We start from the raw sequence: 15381 nt of genomic DNA, 5'->3' as shown, positions 1-15381 counted from the left end.
TCCTCCAATTGAGCTTTATAGGCTTCTAGGGTAACGAAGTTTTCGAATGGGGCTCCGAGAGCCGGTGCCAATAACCGAAGGAAAACTGTATTCAAGGCCCGCTGTAGGCTAGGACAGTTTGGTGAAGCAAGGAACAGGTCGAATGCCAGTAGGTTCGCACGCAGGGTTGAATGAGTGTATTCGAATATCTCCCGTCGTGATGGGTGGAAGTGATACAACACGTCCAGGCCGAGAACATATCGCTCTGCGGTATTGTTGGGACCATTCCCGAGGAATGCAGCGGAAACCGTCTCCCTTAAGCTCCCTGACCATGTTAATGGCTGAGCTGCATCAGCGCAGAAGAGATTAATATTTCTATCTGCCTCTGAAACTCCGCTGCTGCCAACCGATCGTTTTTCCTGTTCCATCTTCTTCTCATCTAGCCTCTTTTGAGCGAATCCATATTGTACTTTGTTAAGTGTCACGCCGATATATTCGTCAAATCGAGGCGGTGAAACTGAGGAATTCATCATCAAATGCATAGTTTGCTCCCCGCATCCAAATCCAAGATCCAGCAGTACTCTCTTTCTCCTTGTAGGCCTAGTATCTTGAGTCCCTGCTATGTCAAGCATTGTTCCATTCCCATCCTGAGCCCCTGAACCAAGGCCAGAGGAGTCCAGGACCTTCTCAAGTAGTGCCTCACAGGCTTCTGGGAGTTGAGCACCATTTATATTCTAAAATATAAGATAAATATGAATATTGCAGCCATGTTAGTATAGTATTCGCCGCAATGCATGCCAGAGCGAGGTAAAAGCGGAGATTAGGACAAGCCAGTATCAACGCACGCTTATTAGATTGTGTGTTCAACGGGCTCAGCATACAACGGAGAACAATTGGATTATATGTGCGAAAGGGACATAAAACAGGGCCATTAGAGAGCAATTGTCTCGAGAGCCCAATAGCAGTAGACTAACCTTCCAGTAACCCATATTCATCCACATAGTCATTGGCGGGAGTTGGATATTCAAGACTGCATGATCTAGTCCATACAATGATGCGTCTTGTGTGACATCCTTTTGCCTTGTTTCATTATTGTTGTCGCTATCATCAGCTCGCGTAAAAAGATATATTGAGGCCTTTTTGATCCATGGAAACAGCCACAGTGTAGACGCAATTCCGAGAGCATAGGCTACAACAAGGAGAATGGGTAGCAAGATCGATAACTTGGGGTCAGTTGCCATCTTGGATGCCTTTAGGTTGAATATTCCGTGGTTCTGACAAAATTGGCCTCGACGTAGGAAATGTGAAAATAGTTAGCTTGGTGACGAAGAATAACTTACTTATTTAACTATTCAGTTTGTCCTGAACCAAACTTTTAACTACATACCGTAACTTATACTATTAGAAAAAGTCTTTATATGCTTTGACTTAAATTTAATGCTTATAATTGTTGTAAAAAGGACACAGTAATATATAAACTTCAGTCATGCATCATCCTCCTTTACTCGCGTAAACATGACAGCACCACCTTCAATAAGCCCCTTCAACGGATTGTCTTCCCCGTCCGTTGCCCATCCGACCAATTCGGTAAATCCACATCTACGGTAAAACGTATCCTTCCCCTTAGCTGATAGGACACTGGCAGGGATACAATCCTCTCGTGCCTTGTCAAGCCCCCAGGCCACCAGCTCTCGACCGTGGCCATGCTTCTGGTACCCGGGCCGCACGGCGAGGACGCTCAATGCCCAGTTCGTCTGACGGTGTGGAGGAGATGTATAGAAGCTTCCAATGGCTTTGATGAGGGCTTTACGAAGCAGTGGTTCCGTGATTTGCGGTGGCTTGGAAGCGGCGCGGTTGGGAAACATGACGTTCAGAAAGTACTTGTGATATAGGGATATAAGAGACGTTATATATACTCCTGCGGTTGATAGTGTGAGTATTTATACTGTTATCAAGGAATAGTATCGTTTTCATTCTTTTTTGGGCAGTAAAAGACTCACTTGGATCCCACTTCCCAGCTGGCTTCCAAATGGCTTCCCAGCCAGGCCCCATGCGATGCCACTGCGCAACGCCGGTTATGACCTCTCTTTTAGCTTGGGGTGGTTTTCTATTTGTCATATCCTCTCTCGTTTCTTTCTCGACATCTTCTTGCGTGTTAGGGTTGTCACCATCTCTATCCCTCTTGTCTGGGTCTTCAAAGTGCTCCTCTAAATAGCTCACAACGAATATGTACGAGTAATCCCACCATTTCTCCAGGCATTGGCGGCGCCAGTAATTCAAGTAGTCATCTGGATACTCCTGACGATATGGATGTAGGATCGGTCCCATAACTTCCTCGCTATGAAATCCCTCTGCAAGAGTAGACGAGATTGCATCCAAGTCTGAGTAGCGAGCAAGACGGATCGGCATTTTGTTCGATTTCCACAATACAGGCAGCCTGAGTATATTTTAGTATCACAATATTTATAGGCAATGAAGCGGCGATTTAGGAGTTGTAATGTATAGGGGCTCGTCGGTTATATATATACGCCAGTATATATGAGCTCAACAAGTGTCGAGTGACACAAAAGATATAAGCTGAACGAACGGTTCGTATAGGAGGCAGAATAAATATGAATAGAGTAATCCAGAGAAGTTAGTTAGCTTTTTGACATGGATATACGGAGTAGCCCAATTTGAGTACGGGCTTTCGGGAGATCGCGACATCAACCACCGAGTAGAGAGCCATGTGTAAAAGAAAATTTGAATCTCAGGGGTTGAGCCGCTCCGGAGTTTTGCCGGAATATAATAGCGTATAAAGTAGTTATTATTCCGTAAATAAATGCTAACTATCTTGTCTCGAGCGCGTAGGGCGCGTACCAAGGCTGGAACATCCATGTCCCTGGTTATTCCTGACCACTGGGTGCGAAAGCCCTAAAGATAAACGACAGAAATGCAAACGGAGATTAAATGGATTATATACATTCATAAATATCATGGCATCAATACATAAAATAAAAAGAAGCGCAAAACGATTGCCAGGTATTACTACTCGGCCCAGGGGAACATACATTTCAAATGCCGGAACGCAAGAAAAGAACGCCGATATGCAGGTAGAGAATGGCTGTGTTAACCGTGAATCCGTCCAATCTTACTCACGTTGAACACTGTACCGGATATCCCTCCGTATGATCATGTCATGGCTGTGTATGCTCTGCACTGGCCGCTCACCATCAGAGCTGACCGATCGGTCGTCGATCTCATTTTCAACAGAGTTAACCTCTAGGCTGTTAATAGTGCTTCGGACGTAGGCTCGGTATTCATACTGCTCCGGTCGAAGGAAGCCATACTTACTTTGCTGGCTGGGAACTCTGGCCTGAGCCCTGTCATTTTTCAAGTTACTCTTTAGAGACGATAGTTGCAAACTCTCAGAACCTCCAGCCTCTCTGGACGAGCCGTATGGCTCCGATACATATCCGAGGGTGATGCCCATCCCAGTATTGAATTTGAGTAGGTATCCCCCAAGGTTAGGGATGGTGCATGATATAAGAGAATAACACAGCTCGATTTGTTGATAGACCAAGGGCGCCACGATGCTAACGCTGGGTTTTGGTTTGGTGGTAAAGTCCATAGTGCGTTGAATATGGAGAACTGCAAATACAATCACCCTACAGGAATCTTGTATTAGCATAGACTGCTGAGTATTTTGCTTGGAATAGGTGAGCAAAACGTACGGGAGTCTGGGTATGAAGGCCATCACTACACGGGCCTTCCGTGAATGCTTCATTTGAACGCGCCAAACGACTAATACGGCCATTCCAAAAATAAGGAACTCGGTGAAGGCGTCGAGGGCCCCAATTGCCTGCCACCGTATGACCTAGTTTAACGGTTAGGCCTCTATGCTCTCCTTTAGGAAGGGGCAAAAGTCTTCACTCACAATATCTCTACACGATCCTCGCGTGAAGCCCATCCTCGCTACCGGGGAGCAGTTGACCAATGCACCGAGGATAGATCCGACGCCCCATAGTATACATACAACTAAAGTTGTATCACAGGCGACAATATGTGGTCGCATATCAGGGCTGAACAGGCGGCGTATTAACAGAATAACCGACACTTTCGCAAGGAGCAATCCGAGAAGAAAGAAGACCTCGCTGAAAAGTATTGACCTCCCAATCTTCTCAATTTGGAAAGTGCTGAAGTTGGCATCATTTCTCCCTAATCCGTCGGATAGCCCGAAGAAAATAGCAATATATTGAGCTTCAGCGACAACCTGGAGGTAAATGGATAACCTCGAAAGGAGGAAGGGTATTGTTAGCGTATGCAAAATTGCCATTTACATCTTTGACTGGCAGAATTAAAATCGAAAGGTGTTCTCACCGTGGCTAAAAGAGCTAGTAGGTCGTCAAGACCGTAAAACTCTCGCTTAACGTACATGCGCAGCCCCAGGCAGAGGAGTACGTAGATTGCGCAAACAGTAGAAGCAACCCAGAGGATTCCCCCATGATCATCGGGCGTGATAGTTGCAAATCGATCCCCTCCTGTGAAAACCTGGATACTAGGACTGGACATATCTGAAGGCCAGAGGATAGCTTGAAGATTCTGAAAATCCCACAATGTTCGAGAACCCGGGGCCCTAGGTGCGTCCCGTCATACCTATATTCTTAATAACTTGTCGCTGGGAAGCTGGTTCGGTGATTCCCTTTTATTGAGCGCCGCGTACCAGGGGTTTCTGGCTGGAAAAATGCTTTGGACCTGTATGTAAAGAAGCAAGAGGTTGAAACCCTTCAGGTACGTACAGTAGCATAGCCTCCTCACCCTGGTACTCCGAATAGAGGAGGTCAAGGGTTTTTACCCACAAGAAACGCAATATTTGTAGATTAAAATGCTTATCTATGACGAGGTAAGTGTAAAGCCATGGGGCTAACCTTTAGGCAAGTGGCCAAATGGGCGGTTGAAGCATGGCTGGGAATAACTGCTATTTACGTGAGGACCTTAATGGGGCCGGATAGGTGCATAGTCACACCCTTCTCCAAAAAACAAACGAGGGAATCATATTTGCAAGGTGATCATCACCGTTGGCCCGCTAAGGGAGCCTGAAAACGTGTACGGCGTTATACGTAGGTGCCTTATATGAAAGGTCTCCATATATGGCCCCTTGAACAAGCAATTCATCCACTTTGCGGATGTCGGGTCGTGCCAGTTGCTTGGAAGAATTGGCAATGGTCCCCACATATCCGGCTCCATTTTCATTGCGTCAAATGCTCCGTCGTGATGCAAGTAATTTCCGTGCGGTATCTAGCGATGGAAGGCATTTTCAAACATGAGCGTAAGGGCTCCCATCTTGTCGCTAAAATTGCATTGTCTTTCAATATGCGAACTAAAAACCGCATACGCCGCAGAGATAATTGGTTCGAGGTACGGCGTAAGGTCTCAATGTGCAATGCTGGACAAATGACCTGGATGATTGACGGGCTTGGAGAGGATAATTTACGCATATGGCGGCAGTCGGGGAGAACGGACCGGAATTTTGTATAGCATCTCAGTGGAGCGACTAGTCATGTCTGCTATCACGTAATTGGGCGACGCCCCGTCCCCCCTTGCCACGGAAGACGGATGCTCACAGCCGAATGAGTTTCACTCACGTTCCTAGCTAAGGGGCCAATATCCTTCGTCCAAAGGGGTCAAGTTAAAGACGAAAACGAAGGCAGGTCCCTTCCGTCGTGTATGCACAGATGAATACAGGGGGAAGCTTTTCCGAGGCAACGGATGTCGAGCTTGCCTTGTGGCGGGTCAAGAATGCCTTGGTCCGTCAAAGTAGAGCTTGCATGTCGAACAGGTGAGCCGGCGTAATGGTACTTTAGGAGCCACGGCCTGTCAAATGGATAGCTTCGGGCGAGGAGGGGCCTTGTTTACCTTGACAATTAATTCGTCAATTTTGCTCGTTCATTTATCAAGTGCCTCGGGGCCTCCGTTGTTTACTCGGGAATAGCATATTGCTTTTCTGTTATATATCGTTGTAACCTTGCCTCCTCCCCTGTGCTTCTGTTTGTGCAACCTCCCCTCATTAAACCTCTTGTGGTTGGGTTTTTGTACGATCGACATATCACGAATTGATCGCGGGAGCCACACCTGTCGGTAAAGTCCGTGGTGCCCTTATATATACAACGCCAGGCGGCCGATAAAGGTGGTGATCGATAAGCAAGACATTGGGTTTCAAGATGGGTAGAGTACCTGACGTGGAGGTAAATGACGCGGGCGCTGATGCTTCTGGGGATGCCTATGTTGGCCTGAGAGATGGAACCGCAAATGATGTCCAGGATATGCGGCGGATGGGCAAACAGCAGCAGCTTCAGGTGAGTGAATGAATGACTGGATGGATGAACAAAATTGCTTCACACTCAGTGAAAAGTCCATACTTGTTCCCTTCTGATATGATGTTGTTTCACTTCTAGCGTAATTTCAGCTTCCTATCTATATTTGGCTTCTCCATGATCTTGATGAGCACATGGGAGAGTACTCTCGGGTTAGTATACTAGAAATGAGATCCCACGGCGATTGCCTGTTGAAGCAGCTTTTTATTTACCAATGCTGACAGGGTGATAGAACTGCGGCTTTTGGTTTTGGAAATGGAGGAACCGCCGGATTGATATATGTCTATCTCGGTACTGTCGTTGGCTTCTCGTTAGTGATCGCGTCAATGGCTGAGATGGCCTCAATGGCACCAACTGCCGGCGGACAATATCACTGGATATCCGAATTTGCGCCTCGCAGCTCCCAGAAGTTCTTGTCTTACTTCATCGGCTGGCTCTGTGTCCTGGGATGGCAGGCTGGCACCGCAGCCTCATGCTTTCTGGCAGGTACTGAGATCCAGGGCCTCGTTATCCTAAATTACGACAACTATTCCCCTCAGCGATGGCATGGGACCCTGCTGACAATTGCCGTCATTGCATTGTGCGCAATTTTCAATACTCTTCTCGCAAAGCGACTCCCGTTGATCGAGGGTGTTGTGCTTGTTTTGCATGTTGCTGGTTTCTTTGCTATTTTGATTCCACTGTGGATTCTAGCTCCACGATCAACATCGACGGAGGTATGGACTAAAGTTGAAGATGCACAGGGGTGGGGGAATAAGGGAGTCGCAAGTCTAGTTGGAATAATCACACCTGTTGTATCACTCCTTGGAGCTGATGCTGCAACCCATATGTCCGAGGAGTTGAAGAATGCGTCAAAAACACTCCCCAAGGCGATGCTTGCAACTGGAGTATTTAATGGCTCTCTAGGCATCATAATGGTGATGTATGTGATCCCCTCTTTGCTAAGCTGGTCCAAGGGATAAAGCACTGACCGTCATGATAGTACTTTCTGCTATACCATCGGTGATATCGATAGTGTCTTAGCAACACCAACCGGCTATCCTTTCATCCAGGTTTTTTATAATGCTACCATGTCCAAAGCAGGCGCTACTGCCATGACATCCATTATGACCTCCCTTTCTATCTTCTGCGGTATGACCAACATGGCCACCGCCTCGCGACAGCTCTTCGCATTTGCGCGAGATAATGGTGTGCCTTTCAGCCGACACTTCCAAAGAGTAAGGATGTTCAATCAACCCCCGATATAGAAAGTTATTTACCTGTATTAATTTAGGTTCCGCTTGGATGGGACATCCCTCTTAATGCGATATTTTTCACTGTCATAGTGAGCTCGTTGCTCTCCCTCATCAATATCGGCAGTGTGATTGCGTTCAATCAAATCACCTCACTTGGTCTCTGTGCGCTGCTATCCAGCTATATCGTCTCGATATCCTGTATAGCTCTCAAAAGAATACGCGGTGAGCCTTTGTTGCCCTCGCATTTCCGCATGGGAGCGCTTGGCCTACCCATCAACCTGCTCTCTATTGGATTTCTGTTGTTGGCGTATGTGTTCTGTTTTTTCCCGCCAGCCCCAAAACCAGCTCTCGACGCGATGAACTGGAGTGTTGTGATCTACTTTGGCGTATTGATGTTCAGTCTGGTTTACTTTGTCCTTCGTGGAAGACATACGTATGTTGGGCCTGTCGAATACGTGAGGAAAAGCGCCTGATTTCCTTTGGCCTGCTTTAATATTTAGTAGGCGCCTTTCTTGTATAGGATTTATCCTTTTGCACTTCATGTTATGCAGAGTACATTGTACTCCGTGCACTGAAATATATACCCACCATCGAGTATTCATGTCTATAGTTTATGAAGTCAGAACGTTAATGTCATAAAAGTATTTCTCCCACCTGGCTATGAACTGATCTCGCGGACATACATTCTAGATTGCTCGTTCATGCTTGGTCAGCTAGCCTGCATAAATACCTAAGTAGATGCACTCAAAGGTCGCAATGTAACATGAACGAATGGCTTGACCTACCTCAAGAATGGTTAAGATGTGGATTTGCCCACAGCATAATTATTTCTGGGTTGTTAATTTCAGTTATTGCCTTTTTATAGATATTAGTATTGACCTTGGCCATTCGTTGGCAATTTGTTTATCAGCCGTCATAGCCCTCTTCATAGCCCTTGACGTAAATTAGGCAGGGCTGACTGTATGCAACCCCTGAGGCTTGTATATGGTGCAAGTGCTACAATCTTGTTTAGGCTCACACGGGCGTCACGCTAGGCATTTCAAGGGATGGGGTGGGTCTTAATATCCAAAGCGTAAGGGCGAGGCAAGGAGGGCAATTATGATGCAGGTTAGGTTAACATGGTGAAGGCAAAGATTTTGTTTTGTTTTTAAGGCGGCACCATGAGCAATTTCATAACAACTTGCGGAATAGAAATACACCGGTGAAGGAATTACATCCAGGAAACCCCACGATAATTAAAAAAAGCCACAAAAAGAAATCAAAATAAGAAGTTAGGAGAAGATTGCAAGAGTTAAAAATAGTTTGGTAGAAGAGAAGAGGAATAATTTTTTGGCAGGAAAATCAAGGACAAGTTGGCCCTGAAGGACACCGACCGCCCGAAATACTATTGGAAGACATATGGGGTGACGTAACTTCATACCAATTAGACGCGGTGTTTTTCGCTCTCTGTTGACGAGTAGGTTAGCCTAACATGTATTTATCCAACAGGGCGGGGAGGGGAATAGCTTACCGAGTCTCGAGTAGAGCATGTACAACGCCATTTGGTTACACTCTTGGGTTCCGGTTATAGTGACCAGTCGTTCATTGCTGTTATCTTGAGGTTCATTGATTTTTATGACACTTCCACTGAGATGTCGGATTTCGTTGATCTTTGCTCCTCCCTTACCGATAATAGCACCTACCATATCGTTGGGAATGTAAATTTGTTGTGTCAATGGCTGACCAGGGACGGCCGCACCCATTGGTGGGCCGGCTGGAGGGACGTGACCACCGTGTGGAGGTTGAGGAGCACCATATGGAGCTGGCTGGTGAGGGCCTGCACCGGTATATCCTTGTCTGGGAGAGGCACCGTAATGGAGACTTGGTTGCGGCGCGTGAGGGTGAGGAGCGGGCTGCTGCATGTATGGAACACCATACCCTCCTGGGGCGGCGCGGTTGGCCTGTGGGTTGTTTCTGCGAAGGTTATCAGGGTGGCCGTACTGTCCTCCGGCTGGCTGGGGAACGTAAGGAACGACCTGCATGCCGCCAGGAACAACTCCAGCTGGCCCGCCACTTCGAGTGGCATAGGCGGATGCGGCCGGGCCACCAAATCTCTCGGTCAACTGCTCAACCAGGGTGACAGCAACATAGTAGGTTGCAATGTGCACGGCGTCAGCAACACCAAGAATAACAAGTGATCGTTCGGTGGAAAGGGGTAGGCAGGAGTCGGAAGCATTGAGACGAGCACCAGATGCCTCCTGGATCTCACGGATGCGAACACCCGATTTGCCAATGATGGAGCCAATGAGAATGTGAGGGATGAGGAGACGAAGAGGATAGGTTTTGGACTGGGCAGTGGATGGTGCTTCAAGTGGTTCGTTGTTGAGGGTACGGATGATCAAACCAAAAGCCTGTGAATGGGGGTTAAAAACAAAATTGATCGAGCCTCACGCGGGATAGTGTGAGCACATACCTTTGCAACTGCATCTTGCATACCGCTAACAGTCAAGATTCTCTCTACCGCGCCGCGAGAGTAGTCGCTGACAGTACATTTGGCACCAGAAAGACGTCTGATTTGGGAGACGTTTTCTCCACCTTTACCAATAACAGTGGCAGCCTCCGCGCTGGAGATGACTGCTCTGATGTGCACCCAACCAGTCTCGTCCTGGGCGGGTTGGCTGGCAGCGGGAGGGTTTGATGTGGCCCGGTCGTTGTGGGAAGCTGTGGACTGTATGGGCTGCGTCTCGAGAGCGGGGACTGGAGCAGGTTTGCCATTATTAGGGGCATCAGGAACAAGCAAATCACCTTGACCATCCTTGACGCCATTTTCACCAGTAGTTTCAGCACCGTTTGCACCCTTTTCGTTGGCAGGCTTGTCACCTTCCTGGCCCTTTGGTTCATCGTCATCTTCCCCCTTTACTACCTTATCCAAAGCTTGACGCTTGGCCTCTGGTTGATCGGTAGGTCCAGACGGGGACGACGGGTCCTCTAGGGGACGTTTGGTCGATGGACCAGCGGAAGTTGGTGACGCAGACATGATGAAATGTGCGTAGTTTTCTGTGATTGCGGTTTTCGGATTATCGAGCACCTACGTTTGAGAAAGAGGAAGACAGGGAGCAAGACAGAAGCCGGAGTGAAGCTGGAACTTTGTTTAAATTTCTTTTTTCCTCTTCTTTCTTTCTCTTTTTCTTCAAATCGATTTTTTTTATGTACACCAGGAGTTCCCAAGGAAAACTTGCTGGTGCAGGTGTCGGACTTGAGAGGAAGGTGATGGGAGATTTTGACTTGGAGCGGAAGTGGTGTGAATAGATTTGAGTGAAGGTGCAATGCGTGTTGAATTATGTGGGATCGACGTTGACTGGTGGTGTGAAAATGCGAGCTTGGGTTGAAGAGTGAAGCTGTTCGAGCGGAGAAGCTCTGAATAGCGGACAATGTGTTGGGATAGGAGGCGATAGAAGGTGCGGTAGGCAAGGTGATGTTGAAGTAGGTGAATTAACGAGAACGTCACCACCAGCGAGCAGAAAACAAAGGATGATGGCAGTAGTGAGGACGGTTGACTTTAAAACGCGGGTGAAGAGGGCGTATGGCTAGAAAATTAGCTCCTAGCCTGTTTGCCTACGATGTGAAGCTGGCGAACGCGGTGGTTTGGCGTTGAACGGCTGAGCGCAGATACTCCAAGAAGCCAAACAATCGTGGAACGCGGGCAACACGACGGAACCAAGAGAGAAACGCCAGAGGAGTCGCTCAACGGGGTCACTCGACAGCGTTAACGGCGACGGCGATGGACGCGGCGACGAGGCGAGAGGCGACGGGCGACGGGCAACGGTGAAAGTGAAGGTGAAGGTGAAGCTCGCGATGCAAGTTGAAGTTGAAGTCGAAACAAGGATGAAGAAGTTCCCAGTTAAGGAGGGCGCTAGGCCGCTTCGGGTCTGGGGTATCACGTGACATCCACGACAGACATACACATAGACATACACATAGGACAGGACATGACATAGGACAATAGAGGAAGGGAAAGAGAAAGAGAAAGAGAAGAGATGAGCGTGTCTGGAGAGGTGGTCGAGAGGATACGGTCCTACGACGCGTCGTGTCGGGAGGTCGAGAAAGAACGCAGCGTGCCACTGACGGCTGCAAACTACGAAGAGCACAGCCGCCAGATAGAAAAGACCCTCCGCGGTCTACGTGAACAGGTCCAGCGGCAAGAAGATGCCCTTCGCGAGGTAGGCCAGGCTGCTGTCTACAATTACGTGCTGTTCGACTAATCAATCGGTATAGCTTCGCGCGAGTGCTGGCCCGCTGGAGCTTCCACGTCCAGACCTACAGCCCCATGAACGGCTGGCACAAACTCGCAGGGCCATACAAGCATACAAGTCTCTCCTCTCCGATAGCAAGCCACAGCTGCCCGCGCCTGACTCGCCGCTGAACGGGCTTCTAGCTCTACGAGAAGCCAATCGGCTCGTCCGAGAACTCAAAAGTACCATACCACTAACGGCCCAGGAGCTTGTTCGAGATCGCGAGAGGCTGAAGGTTGAAGAGGCTAATTTACGCGACGCAAACGGGATCACGGCCGAACTCCAGCGAAGAATCAAGGAATTGCGTCAACAGAGACGGGATAACGACGAGTCTGGGGCAAAGCATGGAGGCAAGAAGTCGAAGCAGGAATCGAACAGGATTGCCAAGGAGCTGATCAGAGAGCAACGGCGCAAGGGCCGTGAGATAGAAGAGAAAACCGTCGAGCTGAAAGAGGCGCTAAGGGAGTTCGTTGATGAGCATCTTGCGCCTATGCTCGCTGCAGAGGACATGGGTGGGCCGGTCGTTGGTGATCAGATCGAAGTTTCTGACTCCACGCTTGAAATTGGATATACAGCACGAGGGAAGGAAAGAAAGGCATCCAAGGCCGGTAATGGCCAGAGTACTGGGAGTAAGAAGCAGCAACAACGCATAGACGAGCTCCTTCGTCGGGGTAGGAGAAGGAGTGGTGCCCAAGGACGTGATGGCGGGCACGAGGAAGAAAACGACGAGGATGGGGATGAAACAAGGATTACCAACCCAAGGGAAGCCGCTGCTGAAGAAATGCACTCCCTTATAGAATCCTTACTAAACATCGCGGCTACGTCATCGTACATTGAACTAGACCAGGACTCAGCCGCCTCGAGGTTTTTGGTCAAGGCCAAGATTGCACAGTTTCATCCCCGAGACTCACGAAAGCTTCGATTGATCGATGTTGCAAGAGAGATAGCCGACTAGACGTATACACATGTTTACTCTATGGACATAGCAATAGGAGTGTCATCCCGTGACAAACAACGAGCAGCACCATCAAATACCCATGTACTCACTGTGAAACTACTTTCCTAGTCGATCGTATCATCACGGAGAGCAAACAACTGTGCAATTAGCTCTGCAGAGTCTGAACGAAGCCCGTTGTGATACATGGTGTTGGTAACGAACGGTTTACAGTTGCGAATCACGGCAGCTGTTTCGGTCGCATAGCTGAAATGCACGTACATGTCCTCGACGTACGTGGCAGAGTAAACTGGCACTTCGTTGCGTGCGAGTTGCTCGATATCATACAATTGAGGCCAGTCATTGTATGAAGCAACGATATCGGCTACTTCTTTGAGCTGACCGAGTTCCTGGGACGACTCGAACCAGTGCTTGTATACCTGTAAATAGACCTTTTTAGCAACTGGGACCCTTTGCATTTCCGCAATAAATGTGTTCCCTACCATTTCTCCCGTGAAGAATATTCCATGAGGATTATGAGCGCCTCGGAACTCTGGGAATCGTGGTAACAACCTTTCGGCCGCCCAATTCGATGGCTCCCTAGTAGAAGTTGTTAGAAGTTTTGTTTGACATCTGACGGCCAGGTGTGAAGCGGCATCTTACCCTTGACAATAGATAGCTTCGTGCATAATTGCATATAGAATACCGTTGTCTGCGCCAGTGTCACTTTCAATCAAAGCAATGGTGGGCCGGGTAAAGAAGCCGAAAGTGTCCAAGTCGTTGGTACATTTCAATATAATGCCTATGTTTAACACACGTTAGTGGGATGGGTTAGTGCTGGGAGTTTATTCTATAGAATATTACCGTGGACCAAGTCAAGACCACCTACAGAGAGAGGAAGTTAGTTTAAATTCTTCAAATGGTTGAATCGGGTAATATACCTTTCATGCCAAAATGTATTCCTAATTGGAGGAAGCGTTCTGGCGTCAGAACCCCGCCGTCGGGGAATGTGATGGTGTTTTCTGTCAAGTAGCGGAGTATAATTCGCACTCGCTGCTCATCTTCTGGGAATTTGGAGTAATAAGCCTTATTCCGCATTTGAACCTTGTCTATGAAGGAGTCAGTTCTTCCTCAATCAATGATCTCAACGGTCCAATGTACCATAAGTTCGCTCGTAAACAGGGTCTGGTTTGGACACCAGCGGTGGAAGTCCACCCGTCGTGAAAACTTCCTTCAATCCCTTGGGACTGTAGAATATTAGCAGCTGCATCGACAGAAATAGAAACCTATACTGCCCGCTAGCAGTGGTTAATGATTCACGCAAAAAGAAAGCTTACTGTTTGGAAAGATATGTTACAGCACAAAAGCCACCAAAGCTCTGGCCTAGGACGCTCCATTTCTGTCTATCGCCAGGATAGTAGGCTGTCAAGACTTTGCGAACCGCTTCGCAGTCTCGAACGATATTGTCTGCACGAAACAATCTCAGATACTCGGCCTGCTTGATGGCATTTCCCTGAAGTGCCAGGGTAGCAGCAGTAATAGGGGTTGAAAGACCCGTGCCTCGCTGGTCAAGAAGGAGGATCTAATTTTTTGGATTAATGATGTTTCCGAGGTTACCTTGCTCTGGAGACTCGCCTGATATCCGCGATCCAACAAGGGACCAACCCAGCCCACCTCCTGCGGCTGTGGACTGGCTCCTCCTGGTCCGCCCTGCAGGAAGACGATCCAAGGTAGCTGTCTCTCTTTATCGTCAACCGCAGCACCTGGCACTCGCCGCTGCACGCCCCGGGCGAATAGCCGAAGCGAGGCAGAGGCTGGGTTTGAATAGTCCAGAGGAACGTCGAAAGCGAGTTCTGACACTCTCAGTCTCCCTGTTTCGGTGATTAGCGATGGCCCTGGCTTATGATACTTTGTATGGCTCCTCAGCCTGGGGAAAGAATTGTTTAACATCCGATGTATGTGTTCTATACATACGTGGTGACTCAAATTCGCTGGACTAACCGGGTAAATTGTTCCAGCACCTGCTGATCAGTTTTGCAGCGTTCATATCGCTCATTGTCTGTGTTTGACGGTTATCTACCTTCAGCCTGCTGGTTTGTAAACAATGAGGGTAAGCTGCTTGCCGTGATATGGCCAAATGTTGGTCTCTCTCTACTTCTGTCGTCTTTCTCTTCTTCTGGTGGGAGGTCGGAAGCCGTTTGCAGGTCTTGGCAGGAAAGTCACTCCCTCCTAAACTTCCCCTCGATGCATAAATAAACAACACCACAGATACTATATCAACCATACTCAATTGTTCTACCACTCAGTTATGCTACCAAGTCCCGGTAGTGTCTGATAAACGAACTGGCCCTGGGACTTGAGATAGTCTGATTTGACATTGGAGTCTGGTTATGGAATCGGCCCAACCATAAGATTTATACGATGGGGACGTATTCAGCAAAGTACTTCAGCCACCGAAGGTGACGCTCTTCTATGGGGAGACCAAGTTTGCATTGACGTTAGACGTTCGGGAATCCATCTTTGAGATATAATGTCACGTCTGTTGACTACCAAATGATACGTTGAAATGGATCATTCGTGGTGAAGCCGAGGGAACCAACTCCCGCTAA

The 15381-nt window shown here is 48.2% G+C and overlaps 6 protein-coding genes across 6 annotated transcripts; 2 read left to right on the top strand and 4 right to left on the bottom strand.

The window, feature by feature from the left end:
- Window positions 1-1463: 1463 nt before the first annotated feature.
- GIQ15_05742 (uncharacterized protein) lies at window positions 1464-2388 on the bottom strand (the record flags this gene model as incomplete). Its single annotated transcript, XM_033553159.1, has 2 exons — window positions 1464-1897; window positions 1980-2388. The coding sequence occupies 2 exons, from the start codon at window positions 2386-2388 to the stop codon at window positions 1464-1466; spliced, it is 843 nt and encodes a 280-aa protein (XP_033404303.1).
- Window positions 2389-3109: 721 nt separating this feature from the next.
- Window positions 3110-4530, bottom strand: GIQ15_05741 (uncharacterized protein; the record flags this gene model as incomplete). The annotated part of the gene is made up of 4 exons (XM_033553158.1): window positions 3110-3626; window positions 3693-3835; window positions 3995-4231; window positions 4339-4530. 4 exons carry the CDS (start codon window positions 4528-4530, stop codon window positions 3110-3112), a joined length of 1089 nt encoding a protein of 362 aa, XP_033404302.1.
- Window positions 4531-6179: 1649 nt separating this feature from the next.
- On the top strand, window positions 6180-8040 carry GIQ15_05740 (GABA-specific permease; the record flags this gene model as incomplete). The annotated part of the gene is made up of 5 exons (XM_033553157.1): window positions 6180-6314; window positions 6414-6484; window positions 6565-7254; window positions 7315-7549; window positions 7606-8040. 5 exons carry the CDS (start codon window positions 6180-6182, stop codon window positions 8038-8040), a joined length of 1566 nt encoding a protein of 521 aa, XP_033404301.1.
- Window positions 8041-8990: 950 nt separating this feature from the next.
- On the bottom strand, window positions 8991-10583 carry GIQ15_05739 (uncharacterized protein; the record flags this gene model as incomplete). Its single annotated transcript, XM_033553156.1, has 3 exons — window positions 8991-9013; window positions 9078-9957; window positions 10020-10583. 3 exons carry the CDS (start codon window positions 10581-10583, stop codon window positions 8991-8993), a joined length of 1467 nt encoding a protein of 488 aa, XP_033404300.1.
- Window positions 10584-11077: 494 nt separating this feature from the next.
- On the top strand, window positions 11078-12793 carry GIQ15_05738 (uncharacterized protein; the record flags this gene model as incomplete). Its single annotated transcript, XM_033553155.1, has 4 exons — window positions 11078-11089; window positions 11216-11487; window positions 11553-11766; window positions 11822-12793. The coding sequence occupies 4 exons, from the start codon at window positions 11078-11080 to the stop codon at window positions 12791-12793; spliced, it is 1470 nt and encodes a 489-aa protein (XP_033404299.1).
- A 107-nt stretch (window positions 12794-12900) lies between these two features.
- On the bottom strand, window positions 12901-14828 carry GIQ15_05737 (prolyl peptidase; the record flags this gene model as incomplete). The annotated part of the gene is made up of 8 exons (XM_033553154.1): window positions 12901-13372; window positions 13436-13574; window positions 13637-13657; window positions 13714-13881; window positions 13934-14019; window positions 14110-14354; window positions 14438-14643; window positions 14774-14828. The coding sequence occupies 8 exons, from the start codon at window positions 14826-14828 to the stop codon at window positions 12901-12903; spliced, it is 1392 nt and encodes a 463-aa protein (XP_033404298.1).
- Window positions 14829-15381: the final 553 nt, after the last annotated feature.

This window comes from Arthroderma uncinatum (assembly GCF_011692745.1).
Source record: "Arthroderma uncinatum strain CBS 119779 chromosome Unknown scaffold4, whole genome shotgun sequence".
NCBI classification, from domain to species: domain Eukaryota; kingdom Fungi; phylum Ascomycota; class Eurotiomycetes; order Onygenales; family Arthrodermataceae; genus Arthroderma; species Arthroderma uncinatum.
The sequence above is the reverse complement of the archived record's forward strand: the minus strand, read 5'-3'. Positions and strand labels throughout refer to the sequence as shown.